This window comes from Glycine max, chromosome 4, assembly GCF_000004515.6.
Source record: "Glycine max cultivar Williams 82 chromosome 4, Glycine_max_v4.0, whole genome shotgun sequence".
NCBI classification, from domain to species: domain Eukaryota; kingdom Viridiplantae; phylum Streptophyta; class Magnoliopsida; order Fabales; family Fabaceae; genus Glycine; species Glycine max.
The window spans coordinates 44,510,926-44,528,449 of record NC_016091.4 but is presented as its reverse complement, the minus strand read 5'-3'; the positions used below and the strand labels follow the sequence as shown (position 1 = coordinate 44,528,449).

Here is a 17,524-nt window from a genome sequence, read left to right as displayed (position 1 = left end):
ATATTTTCTATGCAACGGAAACAGTGTAAAATATATATATGTGTACACGTGGGAACACGTAATCTTAATAATTAATATGTTTTGGAACAGTTGTGATATTCTTCCTTTTTCACCTACACACTGTTAATTCCTCACTGTACAAACATGTGAGACGGTGAGAGTGTGAGACTAGTTAGTATACTGAGTAGTACAGAACCATCCCACGAATGAATAATAGGTTGTCTAGCTGTAATTAATGTGCTCATAGCTAAATCTGTGTGCCATAGCTTTTGTTATTATTTTTATTCCATATTTAGGTTCGGTATTCAGCAATAAGTAAAAAGCTCTTTTTAGTGTGATAATAAACTATATTTTGGGGGCTGCTATTTGTTACGAAATGATATTTGCACGAATTATACGAATACACATGTGCACTGTTTTAATACAAACAAGGAGTGATGAATTGGTTTTGCCATAAAACATGGGAGAGTAAAGATTAAAAAAAATTGATCAATCACAACCATAGTCTCTATTCGTGCAATTTAGCATTTTCCGTATATTTTTGTTCACATCTTATTTTCTTAGTTTCAGTTTGATTTCTTGAGTATGAAAAATTTACTTTGATACTTTAAAATTTAACTAGTGGCCTTGAAGTAAAATCCTAAGTATGCAATTATATTAGATGTTCAGAAAGAAAATTTTATCATCTATGATAATTTTATTTAGCTTAAACATGATTTTTTTTTCCTATAAAAATTTGGTAGAACAGGGAGGCACCCCCAAACTACTGAACATCAATAACATGCTGGGACTGCCAACAAAAACAAACTTAGAGGATTAATGCATAGGTCCGAACCATAAGTAATTTCATCCAATTGTTGTTACTCAACTTGCTCCTGGCCCATAGGAGGTGATCTCTTGGAGGAAAGCTGTCCATCAAGCATGAAAGTGGCGTCAAAAGGATTTAAACCTACACTCACAAGAAAGATGAGAGTTCATGTGAGATTTTTAATCACTTTGTGTTAACTCGCATTAGCAGCAAGATTAATTCTAATAAAAAAATATTTAAGATCTTAAAAAAATATATACTTTAATACTTCTCCCTCTAACCTTATCTCCGGTCCCTCATCATTAATACAAAGCAATTTTCTTCTAGTTGGCCCATGAGAGGGAAAACAAAGATTTTCTTTGGTGGGAGTGGACTACTGAGGTCACATGCTAGTGTTTCAAATTCGATGTTTTATTTGGACGAATACGCAAGTTCCAAATCGGTGTGTGATCCAATGTGATAGATAAAACGGGTGCCTGTACCTTTATGTATGGTTAATTAAAACAAGCCCTAATGATTAGAGGACATATAAACTTGTACTGTGCAATCTTCCTTTCGGAAAGATAATCCATCAGAATAATAATTTAATAAGGGTCACTCTTATACCCAACCTAAGAGGCAAACCAATCTCTTGAAGGTTTCTGAGAGCTAGCAAGAGGTGTGACAATTTAAACAAGATTTGATTCTGTTTTAGAGAGAATCATTTGCGTCACATTCACTGTTATGCCAACAATACCAGCCACCCGGTCCAGTACAATTTAAAAATTTGGTGAGTGGAATCATAAAATTCTCATAAACCAAGAGGGCCCTTCTCAATATTGTGTTGAATAATCCAATCTAATGAGATAGATACCCCTCTCTATCTCCCGGCAAAAAGAAAAACACGAGATATTTTAACGTTTTCAATTTTTGAATTAATCCCTGTTAAACAATATATTTTTCACAATCAGTAGCAGGTACGTTGGAAACTATAGAATGGTTGCTAATTTACGAAAGATAAAATATGACACGGAAGTGTATATTAATTGCCTTTTATAACAAGTTTTGAGTAGTTAAAGAAAAATTATAAAAGGCTATATTCTTTCTATAGAAAAATTCTTCTTATATAAGATTGATCCGTGTTAGACTTCTACAATTTCAGCGTAATAAATATTAACAACACATTTTCCAACGTATTCTTTTAAATGCATTATCTAATATTAATTAAAATTATAAATTTCTGTGTGTCTTATTTTTCAATTAATGATTGTGTCTTGTGATTTGTAATTTTTAATCAATTTCAATCAATAGTATAATGTATTAAAAAAAGCGTATTACTGTTTTGTTAGCACTCTTCTATCCACATACTATCATTTAAACTGAAAACATACAACATATAAAAGATTATGTACGTACCATTTAAACTATAGTCACCCATTAATCCTTTACTCACTAATTTGTGGTGTGTATAATAAGTAATGACTCTAAAATTTTTGAATTATCTATGATTACCATTTACATATCCCCAAAATTATTTTGAATAATTTGGATGGTGGTAAGATGGCTCAGTTCAAAAGTCTTGATAACATTAAGAGAAAATTACTAATATTCCTGAGTTTTTTTTTCAGATTGCACACAATATTCTTTTTTGTTTAACGTTTACAGTTTTTCTCATAAAGATACTCGATGTGTAACATTTTTCAAACAATTAGAGAGTTAGTGTGATATATAAGGAGATCTCAGTGTAATATTTTTCAAACATTATGGGAGTTAAGGTAGAAATTAGAAAAAAGTTGTGCAATTCAAAAAAGAAAAAAAAAGACTCCTCAAGAGATGCAAGTATAATGTGTTGTATCAGTAATGACTACTTTCATCATCCTTGGTCCGAACATGACCTTCAAATTGTGAGGTTTGGGAAGAAACACATCGTGGGTGGGCCACTGGGCCAAGAAAAAAATGTAAGTCCGTGATACAAAAGAGATGACAACGTGCAGCTGCAGAATAACAAGATTAGGGGCAATGTATAACGTCCAAATGCAAAACTGTGACAATGGAATCTAATTGGCGCCAACTGTACAGGATTCTCATTATTGTTGTGAATGCAAAAGTAAAATAAAATCAATCAAAATGTAAGCAAGCAAACACATCATCCTGAGACCAATTGGTCAAAGTAAAAAGTAAGATATTAAGTTTAAGTCTTGTGAATAAAAAAAATAATTAAAAGGAGAGACTCTCTAACACTAGCTAAACATATTCAGTCATACTTCACTCTAATAACATAATTATCCCAAAACATGCCACGATGAGGATAAAAGCTGTTTCCACGACTAGAGCCATAGCAGAGGAAATAATAGCAGCATTTATAAGATTTATCAAGAAATCATTGAAAGGAATTATTAGTATTTAGGTGACCAGCATTAAGAGGGGCACCAAAGAAAAGTAGAAAACAGAATCCTTGCTTTTGTTGTAGAACTACTGGGTGGAGCGCCAAATATCCTAATTCTACTTCTCCCAGCTTAGGAAAATGCATTTTGGAATCAAACTAACAAAAAGATAAGCAGAATGTATTTATTCGATCAAGTGGATCGAGCCATTTGCACATAATTTTCCTTTCAATAATTAAAAATTTGTAGCATCTGAATTGTTTACTCTCTTGTGGGTTTTCCAGTTGTGATTTCATAGCTTATCATATCATATTAATTATTTATATTGCTACCAGGGTAACTAATGCGGGATAATTCCTCGGGATATGAATAGAATCGGAATGAGTCATTCAATGGGAATAATGCAGAATGGAATCGGATGTAATTTTTTGAAAACTGCACATGGTTTTAGCTCTGAAAAATAATCTGAGGCATGGTAAAATATTTATGAAAAAGTTTGGCTTATTAGATTAAGAACTACATTTTGTGCAGATTTTCTTACTCTTGTATAGTAGTCAAAGTTAACCCAACGGGCCTAAATACCCCTCAAAAGAAAAATACAGAAAATTAGCTTTCCTCATGTAAAATATTTGCATTCAGATTTTTCATAAATTAATAAAAAATGCTAAAAAATAGAGAATAAGTGCATGGTATTTTACATAATTTTATCACACTTTGAATAATAATTTTGCTTCACAATATTACTATACTTTTACATTTCTTTCACAGAATTATATCATTACATTTTAAAAATTACATGAGCATTTTAAAAAAAAAATTGTAAGACAGGAAAGGTAAGTTGAAAATAAAATAAAAAATAATATTTAAAAGAGAACAAAATTTAACAGAGCTATATTCGTTATTCTATAAAATAAACAATGATATGTTAAGGAAATTAAATCTCATCATTCAAAGCACGACATTATTGATCCCAACTCTTCGGAGAGGTATGATGATTTTTTATTTAATACAATGAAGCATAGAACTAATGAAATCACCATTTCGTATACCAAACGCAAAGTATGTCCAACAGTTATTAAGGAAAAAGACATAGATGTTCGTTTTTATGATCGTATAAAACTTAGCTCGGAACACATTTGCGATGAACTATTTCAATGGTAAAAAACAATCTAAAAGAGTAAACATTTGAAAACTGTGTTTCGAGCTAGAAATAGTATAATGGAAAGAAAAATTTGCCTTGTAATTCTGAGAAAATACAGAACTGGTCAAAATTGGTTAGAAGCAAGTGATTAACCAAATATTGGGGTCGCATGGAGAAAGTGACACAGAAAAGTGATGTTTGATCTTCTATCCACACTATTTCTTTTACTTCTATAGAGGTAAAAATACCAATGAATATGGCACCAACACCACAATAACATTAGGAAGAAACATACGGTTGTTCTAAAAATATAAGGTTCAGAAAGTGCCAACAATCAATACTTCAACTTATTTCTGCAGGTACTTTTGGTCCACTGCAGCATTTATTCATCGAAAATCTGTTGTATTTACAATGGTACACCTTGTTTAACTTCCATAGGACAATCAGAAAAAAAATAATGGAATTTGTATAAGGCTAGAAGGCAACACTTGTTTCCCAAATAAAAATAAACCCATTGTTTTTTCATATCAGGGGTAATGTATGCTTTTTCACGTTTCAAAGGAAGCTTCCCCAAAGCAAAATTCAAATGAGCATAATTTTTTTATTCCTCACCGGTCACCAACACTGTATCAATAGTGTACTCGGGATCCATTCTCTTTCATATTTCAAACAGTATCAACAGATTGTATGTCCAGCTGTTAAAAATGGCTTACACGAGATTGAAGATGAGATTTCTACATCGACCACGATTTTGAGGCCCCAAATTTCACCTGCCTTTCAAGCTCTTATAGGACCAAAAACAATACAAAAAAGACAAGATATTCAAGCCTGCAGAGTGTATCTCAAGGATGCCATTATGCAATAAACTCACAAAAGATGAGATTTATGAATCAAATTAAGCAAAACTATATCTAAGATGAAATGTGTAATATTGAAGGGCTATGTTTTACATTCCTTTTTCACTTTGGTCTTAAGTTCATGTTTATCATTCTATGGGACAAATAGTTTTACAATTGCACTTGTACTTTATTGCATAATGCAGTGTTCTGCATAAGTTTTATATTATATGTCTGCTGAGATAATCAACTCCATTTTTTATTGATGAATTTGGTGACCATTTGGCAAGGTTCCATCCACATCCCACCATAATATTTATTAAATAAATATGGATAGGGATTTTATAAGAATTTTTTTATAATGATTTTATAAGAATTTCCATGATCGGTACGCACGTTCATAAAATATAGGAGAAAATGCAAATTAACACTCTTAAGGTTTGCAACTCTGCATCATGTGCGTGAAACAACCTCATTGTCTCTAATATTTAAAGATTTGTATCTCAATTCTTAAGGTTTGTAAAGTGTGTGAAACAACCCTTGTTAATTTTTCAATTAAATATTAAAGGAATGCATCACGTGTAGGAGTTCATAGGTTTGCGTTGCTCATGAATCCGTACTGACGCAAACATCATGATCTAAATTTGGATGTTGTTTGGGTAGTACCTAACTCAACCTGTTCAAACTCGATGTCCTTTGATTCAAGTAACATTTTTTTTAAAACCTGCAAAACAATGACCCAACTGGTGACGTGGACTTTATTTTTAAATTATTATATAGAAAGAATATATCTGAATGTTGTGTTGTATGTCCAAACAAGCATCTTATTTATACTCGAATTAGGTTACAACAAAATCAATCATAAATACATAAATACACAAGAATAAATTAAACCCCTAAATTGTAGTAACAACATCCTTTATTTCTAATGATAGTTATTTCCATACTTCCATTTCCATTTAACACTCTCCCTCAAGTTGAGACATATATATATAATATATATATATATATATATATATATATTGCTCAGCATATAATATATAAATATATAAACAAAATATATATAAATAAAAAGTGAAATAAATAAAATAATATAATAATAAGAAATATATATAATAATAAATAGAAAGAACATAAAATATTATTAAGCATACACAGACATGCGTGTGCGCACACATTTATATGTAAATGTGTATAAGTGTGTGTGTATAGCAAGAGGGCCATTTTTATGAATGTGAGGAATAAATCTACTCTATGCGACTATGCATGAATTGTCAAGATTTAATGTCATGTAACTACTTAAAAAATTATGTGAGTTTTTAAAAAACTCACATGACTTTGTATGTTTTGATCTTAAACATTCATGACAAGATCGGATGGCCAATATTCATGTGAGTGAAATTGGTAGTTTAAGTGTAAGTGATGCAGTTGGTGGGACAGTTGGAGTAGGAGATGGGGCAGAGGATTAGTTGATGGAACTGTTGTTGGAATTTGCATTTTCTGTTGGTAAGTAAGCAATGGAGGTGGAGCAAAAGCAATGATTGGAGCCAAAACAACAAGTGAAATATGCAGAGGGTTTGAAGTGAAGGTGGCATCAAGTACAGTGGAAAAGGAGGAAGGATAGGTCTCAAAAAAGGTAACTGACAACAGAGACAATATATTGTCGAAGTTGAGGATAATACCATGTTTAGTTCCTGTTAGAGAGAATGTGTAGAGAGAGAAACATTGGGTGGGGGAGAGATAGGTTTAGAGGAAAGGCAGTTGAGATAGAGTGAGCTTCAGGGAGACAACCCGACGGGTCTATGCCGGAAACAAAGAAAGAGCCCAGCAACACTACGTTGTGTCAAACTGGAGAGATAACAAGGATATCACATCCTTTTATTTCACCCGTTTTGCTTATGATATTACGGAGAGGGAGTTGTGACACCACTTTAAAAAGTGGGGGGACGTAAAGGAAATCTTCATACCGAATCGAAGAAACTACATGGGTAGGAGGTATGGATTTGTCAGATTTAAAGGGATAGGAGACATTCCATACACGGCAAGGCAGTTGGACATGATTGTAATTGGCGGGATGAAGTTATATGTCAACATCCCCAAGTATGGAAGGGAGTTGCCAAGGAAGGTAGGTACAGGAATTAAACCACAGAGCCACAAGGAGAGAACTCAAACAGAAGATGATTGAGCCAAACAAGCACGGCAAACAAACCCAGTCTCTTATTTGAATGCGCTGACATGAACTAACAGGGTATCAGGACATCGATTGGCCCCCAACCGCCAACCCCACAACCGTGAATCCTCAATCTCTTCGGTTCACATCGACATCGGGCCAGAAGACACCAAATGGCCGAAGGACGTGAGGGTAGGGTGCTTAAAAAATCCAGCCATGTTTGAAAGACTGGAGGATGATTTAGGGTGGGAGACAGGACTGGATTTAACACCCAAATACATAGGAGATGACTTAGTCTTGTTACTCGGTCTCACTGACACTAATGCAGAACAAGTCATGAAAGGTAGAAAAGAAGAAGGCACATCGGTCTTCTACTCAATGGAAAGGTGGAGTCCAAACTTACGCATAGGTTGTAGGCTGACCTAGGTTCATGTTTGGGGAATCCCACTTCAAGCCTGGAATACAAAATTTCGTATCCATCAGATTATGGCTGTTAGGAGAAATGGTGGATTTGGATGACAACGTGGAGGAGAAACGGCAGTTGGATAGAGCAAGGGTGCTCATTAAGACCCCATGGAGGCCGACAATCCAGCACACCATTGATGTCCTCATCGGTGGTGAAACTTTCAAGGTGCATGTCATCAAGGAGTGTCGCGGTGGTTATCGCGATCGCCTTGGGAGGGGACGAAGCCTCAGGGGCTCGTCGGAGGAGATCGACTCCAACGATAGCCACCTTGACTGCCTCACTCCGACATCGACATAGAAGATGGCGTTCGAAGACAACACGCACCATCTGTCGGCATCGGAAACACGACCTGCACCACCCCACATCTCTACTAGGCCCATCGCCGGAATCAAAGACCAACGGATAATCTTTTTACCCAGTAGTCAAAGCAATCGCAACTACCCTTTAGTTATTGACGACAGCTCGCGGGTGTTTGGCAAAAACCAGCAAGAAGCTATGGCTGGACAGCAAGAAAGTCAAAGGAGGTAGGCAGTGGTCACCTACCACTGTGACGACGCAGCCAAACATGGGCAAGGGCAGAGTGTCGAGTCTTCCACCCTTGTAGCAGGGGCACAAATGTTTCACAAAAAGGGTAATAAGGAAAAGGGGGAGACCAGCGGAGCAACAGAGACCCGTAAGTCATCAGCAAGGGTAGCACGTGATGAGGTAGAGGCTAAAGACAGCTTTCGTCCACGTGTCAATTTCAAAAACCAAGAGGGAAGTGAAGATATAACTGAAGAAGCACCAAGGGAGCAGGACCTCGCAGTTACTAGTGGGCCAACTAAAAGGATGGGCCTTTTAAATTACACCCCAACTGGGAAAGCATGTAATGTGGGCCTTAATCCAAAAAATAACAAAATAAGAGCTGAAAGCACTTGGCAGGTGTATTCAAGACAAAGGAGGTGCCAAAAGAAATCTCAAATGGGTCATTCTTTCTCCACTACAGTGACAGAAATACATAGAAGCAGCCTACCACCTCAACTCCCACAGAACACAGCACAACATAGGACCGCGTATAATGCTAGCCAGGACCCTATCATTGCAACACCTGTCAACAGTGGAGATTTAGAAGCCAATTCTGATTCTGAAATCCAGCACATTCAAGAGGCAGCTCATATATGGAGCACAGCTAAACAACTGGGGGCTTCAGGAAGAGAGGAGCAGAATATGATCATTGAAAAAATTAAGCATATGGAAGAAAGGGACAAGACAGAAGCGGAAAGGCGGGGAGATAGCAGAAGGAATCAATGAATATAGTTTCATACAATGTCAGAGGTTTAGGGAGGGGGTAAAATGGGCAGCAATTAGAAGATTGAGCAAGTAAGAGGGTGCGGATATGATATGTCTTCAAGAGACAAAGAAAGAAGTGATCGACAAAGCTATGTGTTAGGCGTTATGGGGGGATGTAGAGGTTAGTTGGGCAATGCAGCTTGCTAATAACACGGCAGGAGATATATTATGCATGTGGAGTGAAAAATCATTTAGGCTTCAGAGGAAAGTCATTGGAAACGATTTTATTCTCGTGGTAGGGGAATGGATCAAAGAGGCACAGCAGATCAACATAGTCACCATCTATTCACCATGTGACATTCATAATAAGAGATTACTATGGGATACCGTAAAGCAGCTGAAAGATGCAGTGTCTGGGGGACTTTGGTGTATCCTGGGTGACTTTAACTCCATCAGGGACCCAGATGAAAGGTTTGGCAATTGTCATAGGTTATCTGGGGATAGAAGCATCAAAGAATTCAATGAATGGATAGATGACATGCAGGTCCTTGAGGTACCATGGCTAGGTAGAAAGTTCACTTGGTACAGACCAAATGGTGCATCTAGGAGCAGGCTGGACAGGTTCCTGGTCTCCCCTGAGTGGCTTGGCAGATGGCCTGGAAGCATTCAAGCCACTCTCGCAAGGAATTTCTCAGATCACTGTCCAATTCTGTTTGGGTCTAAGGCTGTAGATTGGGGTCCTAAACCTTTTAGGATTCTGGACTACTGGCTATTAGACAACTCCTTCAAGGAACTTGTTCATCAGTGTTGGACATCTCATCAGCAATCAGGTTGGGGAGGCTATGTTCTCAAAGAAAAATTAAAGAGATTAAAGCATAGGCTGAAGATTTGGAACAAGGAACAGTTTGGTGATACCTTCAAAAAGGTTAAAAAGATTGAGACCGAATTAAACAAATTGGAGGAAGACACCATCCAAAGACAGCTATCTTTCCAAGAAGACATGAAAAGGAAATAACTACAGGAAGCTCTATGGGTAGCGGCCCTAGCTCATGAATCTCTGTTGAGGCAGAAAGCGAGATCGAGATGGATCAAGGAGGGAGATTGTAATTCACGCTACTTCCATCTGATGATGAATGCTAACCGCAAGAATAATTCTCTAAAGGGGGTCATGATTGATGTAACATGGACTAATGAGCCACATAAGGTGAAGGAGGAAGTTAGATCATTCTTTTCACAAAGATTTCAAGAACTAGATTATTGCAGGCCCAGGCTTGATGGTATCAATTTTCACACCATCAACCAGCATCAGAATAACATGTTGGTGGCTCCTTTTCAGGAGGAGGAAGTAAGACAGGCTATTTGGGATTGTGGGAGCGAGAAAAGCCCAGGTCCTGATGGATTGAACTTTAAGTTCATTAAGAAGTTCTGGCAGTTGTTTAAACCTGATGTCCTTCGTTTTTTAGATGAATTTCATGCCAACGGTGCTTTACCTAGGGGCTGTAATGCATCCTTCCTAGCATTAATCCCCAAGGTGGCTGACCCACATCTCTTGAATGACTATCAACCTATCTCTCTTATAGGGTGTATGTATAAGATTGCGGCAAAGCTGTTGGCCAAAAGAATGAAGAAGGTGTTGCCATCTATCATAAATGAGGCCCAATATGCTTTCATTGAAGGTAGACATTTACTTCATAGTGCACTCATAGCAAATGAGGTGATTGATGAAGCCAAAAGGAGTAACAAATCATGCCTTGTATTCAAAGTTGATTATGAGAAGGCATATGACTCGGTTTCATGGTATTTTCTGCTGTACATGTTGAAGAGAACAGGCTTCAGTCACAAATTGGTCAAGTGGATTGAAGGGTGCATGAAATCTGCATCTATTTCAGTTTTGGTGAATGGCAGACCTACAGCTAAGTTCTTGCCTCAAAGGGGTCTTAGGCAAGGGGATCCATTAGCACCCTTCCTATTTAATGTAGTAGCTGAAGTTTTGACTGGGCTGATGAGGAGGGCTATGGAGGAAAATCTATACAAAGGTTTCCTAGTTGGATCCAATAGTGTGCCCATTAGCATCCTACAGTATGCGGATGACACAATCTTTTTTGGGGAAGCATCTATGGAGAATGTTAAAGCTATAAAAGTTATCCTAATGACATTTGAGCTGGTCTCTAGCTTAAAAATCAACTTTGCTAAGAGCTGTTTCGGAGCTTTTGGAGTAACAGATCAATGGAAGCAAGCTGCAGTCAATTATTTGAATTGTAGTTTGTTGGCTTTTCCTTTTGTTTACCTTGGTATTCCATTATCCAAAAATGTGGGTCAACCCGAGGCGGTGTCAGATGTGGGATTCCATTATCCAAAAATGTGAGAGAAAACTAGCAAGATGGAAGCAAAGACACATATCCTTTGGGGGGAGAGTGACACTAATACAATCAGTGCTAACATCAATTCCTATTTATTTCTTTTCTTTTTTCAGGGTGCCTCAATCAGTGGTGGATAAGCTAGTGAAATTATAACGTAGATTCCTATGGGGAGGAGGTCCTGACCAAAACAAGATTGCATGGATTAGGTGGGAGACAGTGTGCTTACCAAAAGAAAAGGGGGGTCTCGACATCAAGGACATCAATACTTTTAATCTTGCTCTTCTCGGCAAATGGAAGTGGCATCTTCTACAGCACCAAGGGGAATTATGGGCTAGAGTATTGGAATCTAGATATGGTGGATGGAGGGGTTTGGATGAAGCAGGCAGGACAAGCCATGAATCAGTATGGTGGAGGAATCTAAAAAGGGCTTTGCATCATTCACACCAGGGCAGGGTTCTCCAAGATGGATTTAGATGGAAGGTAGGAGTTGGGGATAGAATAAAATTTTGGGAGGATGGGTGGATATGTCAGGAGGAATCATTAGCAGAAAAATATCCTAGACTTTACCTCATCTCATCACAGCAGCACCAGCTTCTCCGACAATTGGGAACTCACAAGGACACTAGTTGGGAGTGGCATTTTATCTAGAGATGGTCGTTGTTTGATAGTGAAATCGACTCGGCTGTCAGTTTCCTAGGAAAGGTTGAAGGCAAGTCCATACAGCAACAGGGAGCAGATGATTGGGAGTGGATAGGAGAACCATCAGGTACATATTCTACACACAGTGCTTGTCATTTGTTCTGGGAGGGGATAGCAGCTGGAAGTAAGGAGGATTGCTTTGAGGAGATATGGAAATTAAAAATCCCAAGTAAAATTGTTGTATTTGCGTGGAGATTATTTAGAGACAGACTGTCAACAAGAAAAAATTTGCAGAGGAGACAAGTGCAGATCACGGATATGTCATGCCCTTTTTGTGGTAGTGTGGAGGAGGAGGCATCCCACTTATTCATTCATTGCATCAAAATCCAACCTATTTGGTGGGAAACCATGTCCTGGATGAATATTAAGGGTGCTTTTCCATTAAATCCAAAACATCATTTCCTCCAACATACATTTCCTCAGGAGGATGATATAAGGGTCAAGAGATGGCAGTATTGGTGGTTGGCTGTAACATGGTCCACTTGGCAGCTTCGAAACAGAATTTTGTTCTCTAATGCAATTTTCAATGGTAACAAACTGTTCGAGGATGCAACATTTTTAATTTGGACCTAGCTTAGAAACTTGGAGAAAGATTTCACAATTCACTTTAGTCAATGGTCAAGTAACCTTCGACAAGATTTTTTGTATCAATAGAGGGTAGTTTTGCTTGGATATATAGCAAATGTATATTACATATGCAGCCATAGTATGGTTCCTATTCAAACTGTGTTAGTTTCACTAAGGAACCATTTTTATGGCTTTCCTACCTATGTACTTATTATCTCTGGTACTTCAATTTTATTTATATATATATATATATTTTGCCAATAAAAAAAAATTGTCGAAGTTGAGGACAAAAATAATGATAACCCTTCTAGAGAGGTGAGTAACCCAAAAAAATACATTTGAGAGATTTGGTAGCGTTTATCTTTATAGTGCAGGAAAAGACAAGGAGAAAAACATGGTAGAGATTTTATTGGAATACAAGATAGAGTAGCAAACCTACTTGTGAAAAACAGATAGGAACATGATGGTGAAGTAGGGTATGAGTGGTTTCAACCTAGTATTGATTCATTCTTTCAACAAAACCATTTTGTTGTGGTGTGTGAACACAAGATGTTTTATGAATAATACCCTGTGGAAAGAAAAAAACTGAAACTGAGAAGACAAACATTTACGAGCATTACCAGTGCGCGCAAAATTTTAATACAAGATAGACCTTTTTAAAGGTCAGGGACTAAGAAGCACGTAACTCAAACTTGCAGGTGCTAATTTGCATTTTCCCTATAATATAATTTTTAATTTGACTATCACACACAATCAATCAGGTCAAAATACCTTCAATGTGAAAAAATGCCTTTTGTCCAAGATGCATCCTATGTTTTGGGTTCAATGAAGGGAAACAGGAATCAGGAACCACTGCAGAAATAAGACATTACCACATCAATTCAAGCTACTGCTGTGCAACATAATATTGATAATGCACTTACATAATATGCAGCCCAATGTCATACTTCATACTTTATTCTGCATCCAGTTACTTCATACTTTAGTTCTGCATCCAGTTACTTCATACTTTAGTTCTGCATCCAGTTTCTTCAATAGCTCGCTCATACAGCTTTCCTCCAACTTGAAACAACCTAACACATGAGATGGAGGAAAAGATGAAAGATACTTAGATGTGCAAAATAATTTCAAACTATTTGTTAATCATGCAAAGGCACTGTTTTCTATTTGCTTAAAACAAAATTTGCTTACAGGTTAAAAACAAAGACTGCCAGTTACCCTCAAAACATATCAACTGCACCCATGAATTGCAACACAGTTGGATGGCAAACACATTTCGAATCATGCCACTTTGCCTTCACAGAATTTTTCGATCTTGCTGCATCAACCTGAACTGGGTGATCAATAAGGAGATCTACTGGTATACAGCCAACCAATTTTTAAATTATAACACATTCCCACCTGTAATAACTAAATATAAACTCACAATATCAATCTAAATCCATTAATGAGCACAAGTATCTTGCTTAGTTAGGGGTTAATTTTATTAGAATCACAATCTAGTTTGTCCATTGCATTTCACATGCAAGCAAAATCAACAACTAGTACAAATGACTGATGTTTAACAATAGAAAGCTTTTAGTCACAAACATTCCTATAATTTTTCCTTTAACCCGTCAAATGGTGTTCTATCCTCATATCAACAGGTACCATTAATGAAATACAAAAAGAACCATGAGTCTAAAATTGCATTCACTTTCAGAATCAATATTAACATGATATAATGATAAGTTGATAACCTCAGGAATTTTATCATTTTCAGATTCAATCATTTCATCAGTTTCCATATTCAACTAAATTAGCAGAAAATTGGTCTGATGAATGGAGGCATATCTAGACTTTAGCCTCATCTAGTCAGTACCAAGTTCACCTTACACTTTTAAGTTATTAAGTACTCATTTCTAAATACAATTCCCCGTACACTTTTAATTTATTGAAGCACAGAAATATCAACACTGGAACAACCCATATGTATTCCCATCTAAAAGGCTTAAATAATATCAAGAATAATTCCATATCACAGCAATGACTCTATCCCCTCAATCTCAAGTTCCATTAACACACTCAGAATTACAACATCATCTATCAGAAGAACAAAACACAACTTATACCGCTACAAGCATCATTGGAAGAAAAGAGAAAAATGAAAATTGATCATTGAATTTTTAGAAAATTGTCTTTATGATAACTGAAAAACTCATGCAATTGGATCATGGAGGGTAGTGTTGTTGAATTCACCAAGATGTTCCCCCGGAGGGAACTCACTGAGAAGCTAGGTTCAAGAAAGGATCAGTGGTAGCAGAATTGTGAAATGTGAACAAAGGTTAAAGGCTACAAATGCAATCTGTATACTATTTGAAATAGACTTAAGCAACTCCCCGGTTATGTGATTTTATAGATGAGAGTTCACTGCTTTCGGTTTAAAGATAAATTATCTAGACCAGTTTTGCACATCCCAAGAAGTCAAAAAACATACAAGAAGCAAAAATATACAAAATTATGTTTTACATTCTAATACCTTTCTGTGAAGCCTCTCTCTATATATGACAGCAGTAGCTGGCTAACTGCCTTCAATCCAGCTTAGTCCAGGCATTTTTCTCAGACCTCCTGTCATTTTATCCCTCAACTTCTTCACATCATCCCACCTCCCATCACCAGCATATATATTAGAAAGCATAACACTGTAAACATTATCGGCAGGACTACTTTCAAAAAGCTGCTGTGCTACAGTCTCCGCCAGCATTCCAGAATCTGCAATACCCACAAGCAACCCAGCCAGTGTATATCCATCAGGCTTCATCCCAACGAGTCTCATCATGCTAAACATCTGCATCCCCACATCCCACAGACCAAATCCCCCATAACCAGAAATCAATGAATTCCACAAAACTAAATCCGGTTCAGCAATCCCATCGAATACTCTACATGCTTCTTGAACACGGCCTAGTTTTGAATAAGCAGCCACAAGTGCACTGCAACAAATAGGATCCATTTCTAACCCTGCAGCCACAGCACCTCCATGAACACGTCTTAGCATGCCGAAATCAAAGTTGTCAGCACAGGCACGTATAACACAAGCATAAGTGTGATCATCAGGACTTATGTCATCCCCAAGCATGGTTCTAAACAGAGAAATTGCACTGAGAAATCTTTGGGACTGCGCGAAAGCTCGAATCATGGAATTCCAAAGGTAGACACTTCGGTTGGGAGTTTTGTCGAACACGTGATGGGCTGACTTAATGTCGTTGTTGGCTGCGTACAGCCTAACAATTTTTGTTGCGTAAAAGGGGTCTTGTGAGAGATGGGTCTTCAAAAGGAATGCGTGTAACTGCTTCGCTCGCAAGAGGGACTTACAAATGTTGCTGAGTTCGGAATGGAGCCAATCAAACGGAATCAACATTAAGGGTATGTCTCCAACAAGTTAGAGTTTAGAGGGTTTTCTGATACTGGCGGCGACGACGACGACGACGACGACACACGCGTTTAACTAATGATCATCGTCAGTTGATGAACAAGAGTTGGCATTCAAAGTCGCTGTATATGTTTGCTAAGATATGTTTTTAACTAACTGGTGCACGGATCCAAGTTAATATAAATTTAAAAAAAAAAAAAAAAAAAATATATATATATATATATATATATATATATTCTTTTGATAAATCATCTTAAAAGTACTTTTTTTTGTTTTTTGAAGGAAGTTTTCTTTATTTATGTTAAAACAGAATCGATTTCATTATCAAACTTTTAAAAATTTGATAACTAAATTAATAATTTAGAGATCAAATTGATTTATTTTTTAGAATTTGAAAATCAAATTAAATCTTTAAAAAATTTAAGGATTAAATTAAATAATTAAAAATAATTTACAAGCTAAATTGATAATTAAGCCTAAAGTTTTCTCTAGACACATGGACAAAATCAAAGCTTTGACCACTTTCAAAAATAAATTTTATTTATCAACTGAGTTACATTTTATTAGTTAAAACAATATCATTAATGGGATGTTTGAAGTAAGGTTTGGTTCAATTATTAGACAAAAACTCACTCAAACCAAACATAAAATAAATATACAATTTAGTTGATTTGGTTTAAATATAACATCAAATTCAAATCAAACTAAACTTTTGCCGTTTGATTCGGTTTGGTGTGATGATTTTTTATTTTTTATTCTATTATCATAATTAAAAATTTATCAACTAAACTTACATAATTATTATCCTATATTATTTTAAAAATGAATTTTATTTTTTTATTAAATATTGATTTAGCATATTTTAGTTAAAAATTATTATTTTCACTTCCATTTAATATTACTATAAAATGATGTTATCAATTCTTTTTTTAACATAATAGTAATTTGTGTTTCACTTGATATTTAATACTATTTTTAACAATATTATTATATTTTTTTAACACATGAAAGTAAAATATAGGTTTTGCAATTTTTGGTTTATGGGTTTTTGATTTTTTTGATTGATTTAGCGATTTATGAACGATTTTGTTCAATTTTGAACACCCCTAGTCATTGGCCTATTTAAAAATAAACTTATTTTTTTTACCTTTAATATGAATTAGATTATTAATCATATTAGCAAAGCCAAACTTATATAAAGACCCGACTATGCTGAAAAAAATATTCTTATTGTAATAGACTAACCAAGTCAAAGTTGAGTCGGAGTATTATCTTTATTATAAGTAAATTAAACAATTGATGGGTTTTGAACTTCTAGTTCATTTGGTTTAAGAATGTACAAGCTATTTATTCTTGATATTTATCTTTGATTCCTATAGATAAAAAAAAGTTAAATAAGACTTTTTTTAGTCATGTTATTGGTGTAAAGTATC

The 17,524-nt window shown here is 35.9% G+C and overlaps 1 protein-coding gene and 1 long non-coding RNA gene across 11 annotated transcripts; both read right to left on the bottom strand.

Annotated features, from left to right (window-relative positions):
* Window positions 1-633: 633 nt before the first annotated feature.
* Window positions 634-1,368, bottom strand: LOC121174792 (uncharacterized). 2 transcript variants are annotated; one of them, XR_005891174.1, is made up of 2 exons: window positions 1,069-1,368; window positions 634-949 (listed from the first exon to the last, which is right to left on the bottom strand). It is a non-coding gene; the product is annotated as an uncharacterized lncRNA (long non-coding RNA). The 2 variants fall into 2 exon arrangements; XR_005891175.1 differs by having other exon boundaries at window positions 1,090-1,368.
* Window positions 1,369-4,650: 3,282 nt separating this feature from the next.
* LOC100807542 (putative pentatricopeptide repeat-containing protein At1g64310) lies at window positions 4,651-16,239 on the bottom strand. 9 transcript variants are annotated; one of them, XR_001388024.2, is made up of 6 exons: window positions 15,198-16,239; window positions 13,871-14,007; window positions 13,634-13,752; window positions 13,451-13,531; window positions 13,119-13,247; window positions 4,651-5,872 (listed from the first exon to the last, which is right to left on the bottom strand). XR_001388024.2 is itself a non-coding variant. In XM_003522349.5 (4 exons), exon 1 carries the CDS (start codon window positions 16,077-16,079, stop codon window positions 15,240-15,242), a length of 840 nt encoding a protein of 279 aa, XP_003522397.1. In that variant the 5' UTR covers window positions 16,080-16,227; the 3' UTR covers window positions 13,446-13,531; window positions 13,603-13,752; window positions 13,871-14,007; window positions 15,198-15,239. The 9 variants fall into 9 exon arrangements, 3 of the variants coding, with proteins under 3 accessions (XP_003522397.1, XP_014630287.1, XP_014630286.1); XR_414040.3 differs by having other exon boundaries at window positions 13,603-13,752; window positions 15,198-16,170; XR_005891171.1 differs by lacking the exon at window positions 13,119-13,247 and having other exon boundaries at window positions 13,603-13,752; window positions 15,198-16,212.
* Between the last annotated feature and the right edge of the window lie 1,285 nt (window positions 16,240-17,524).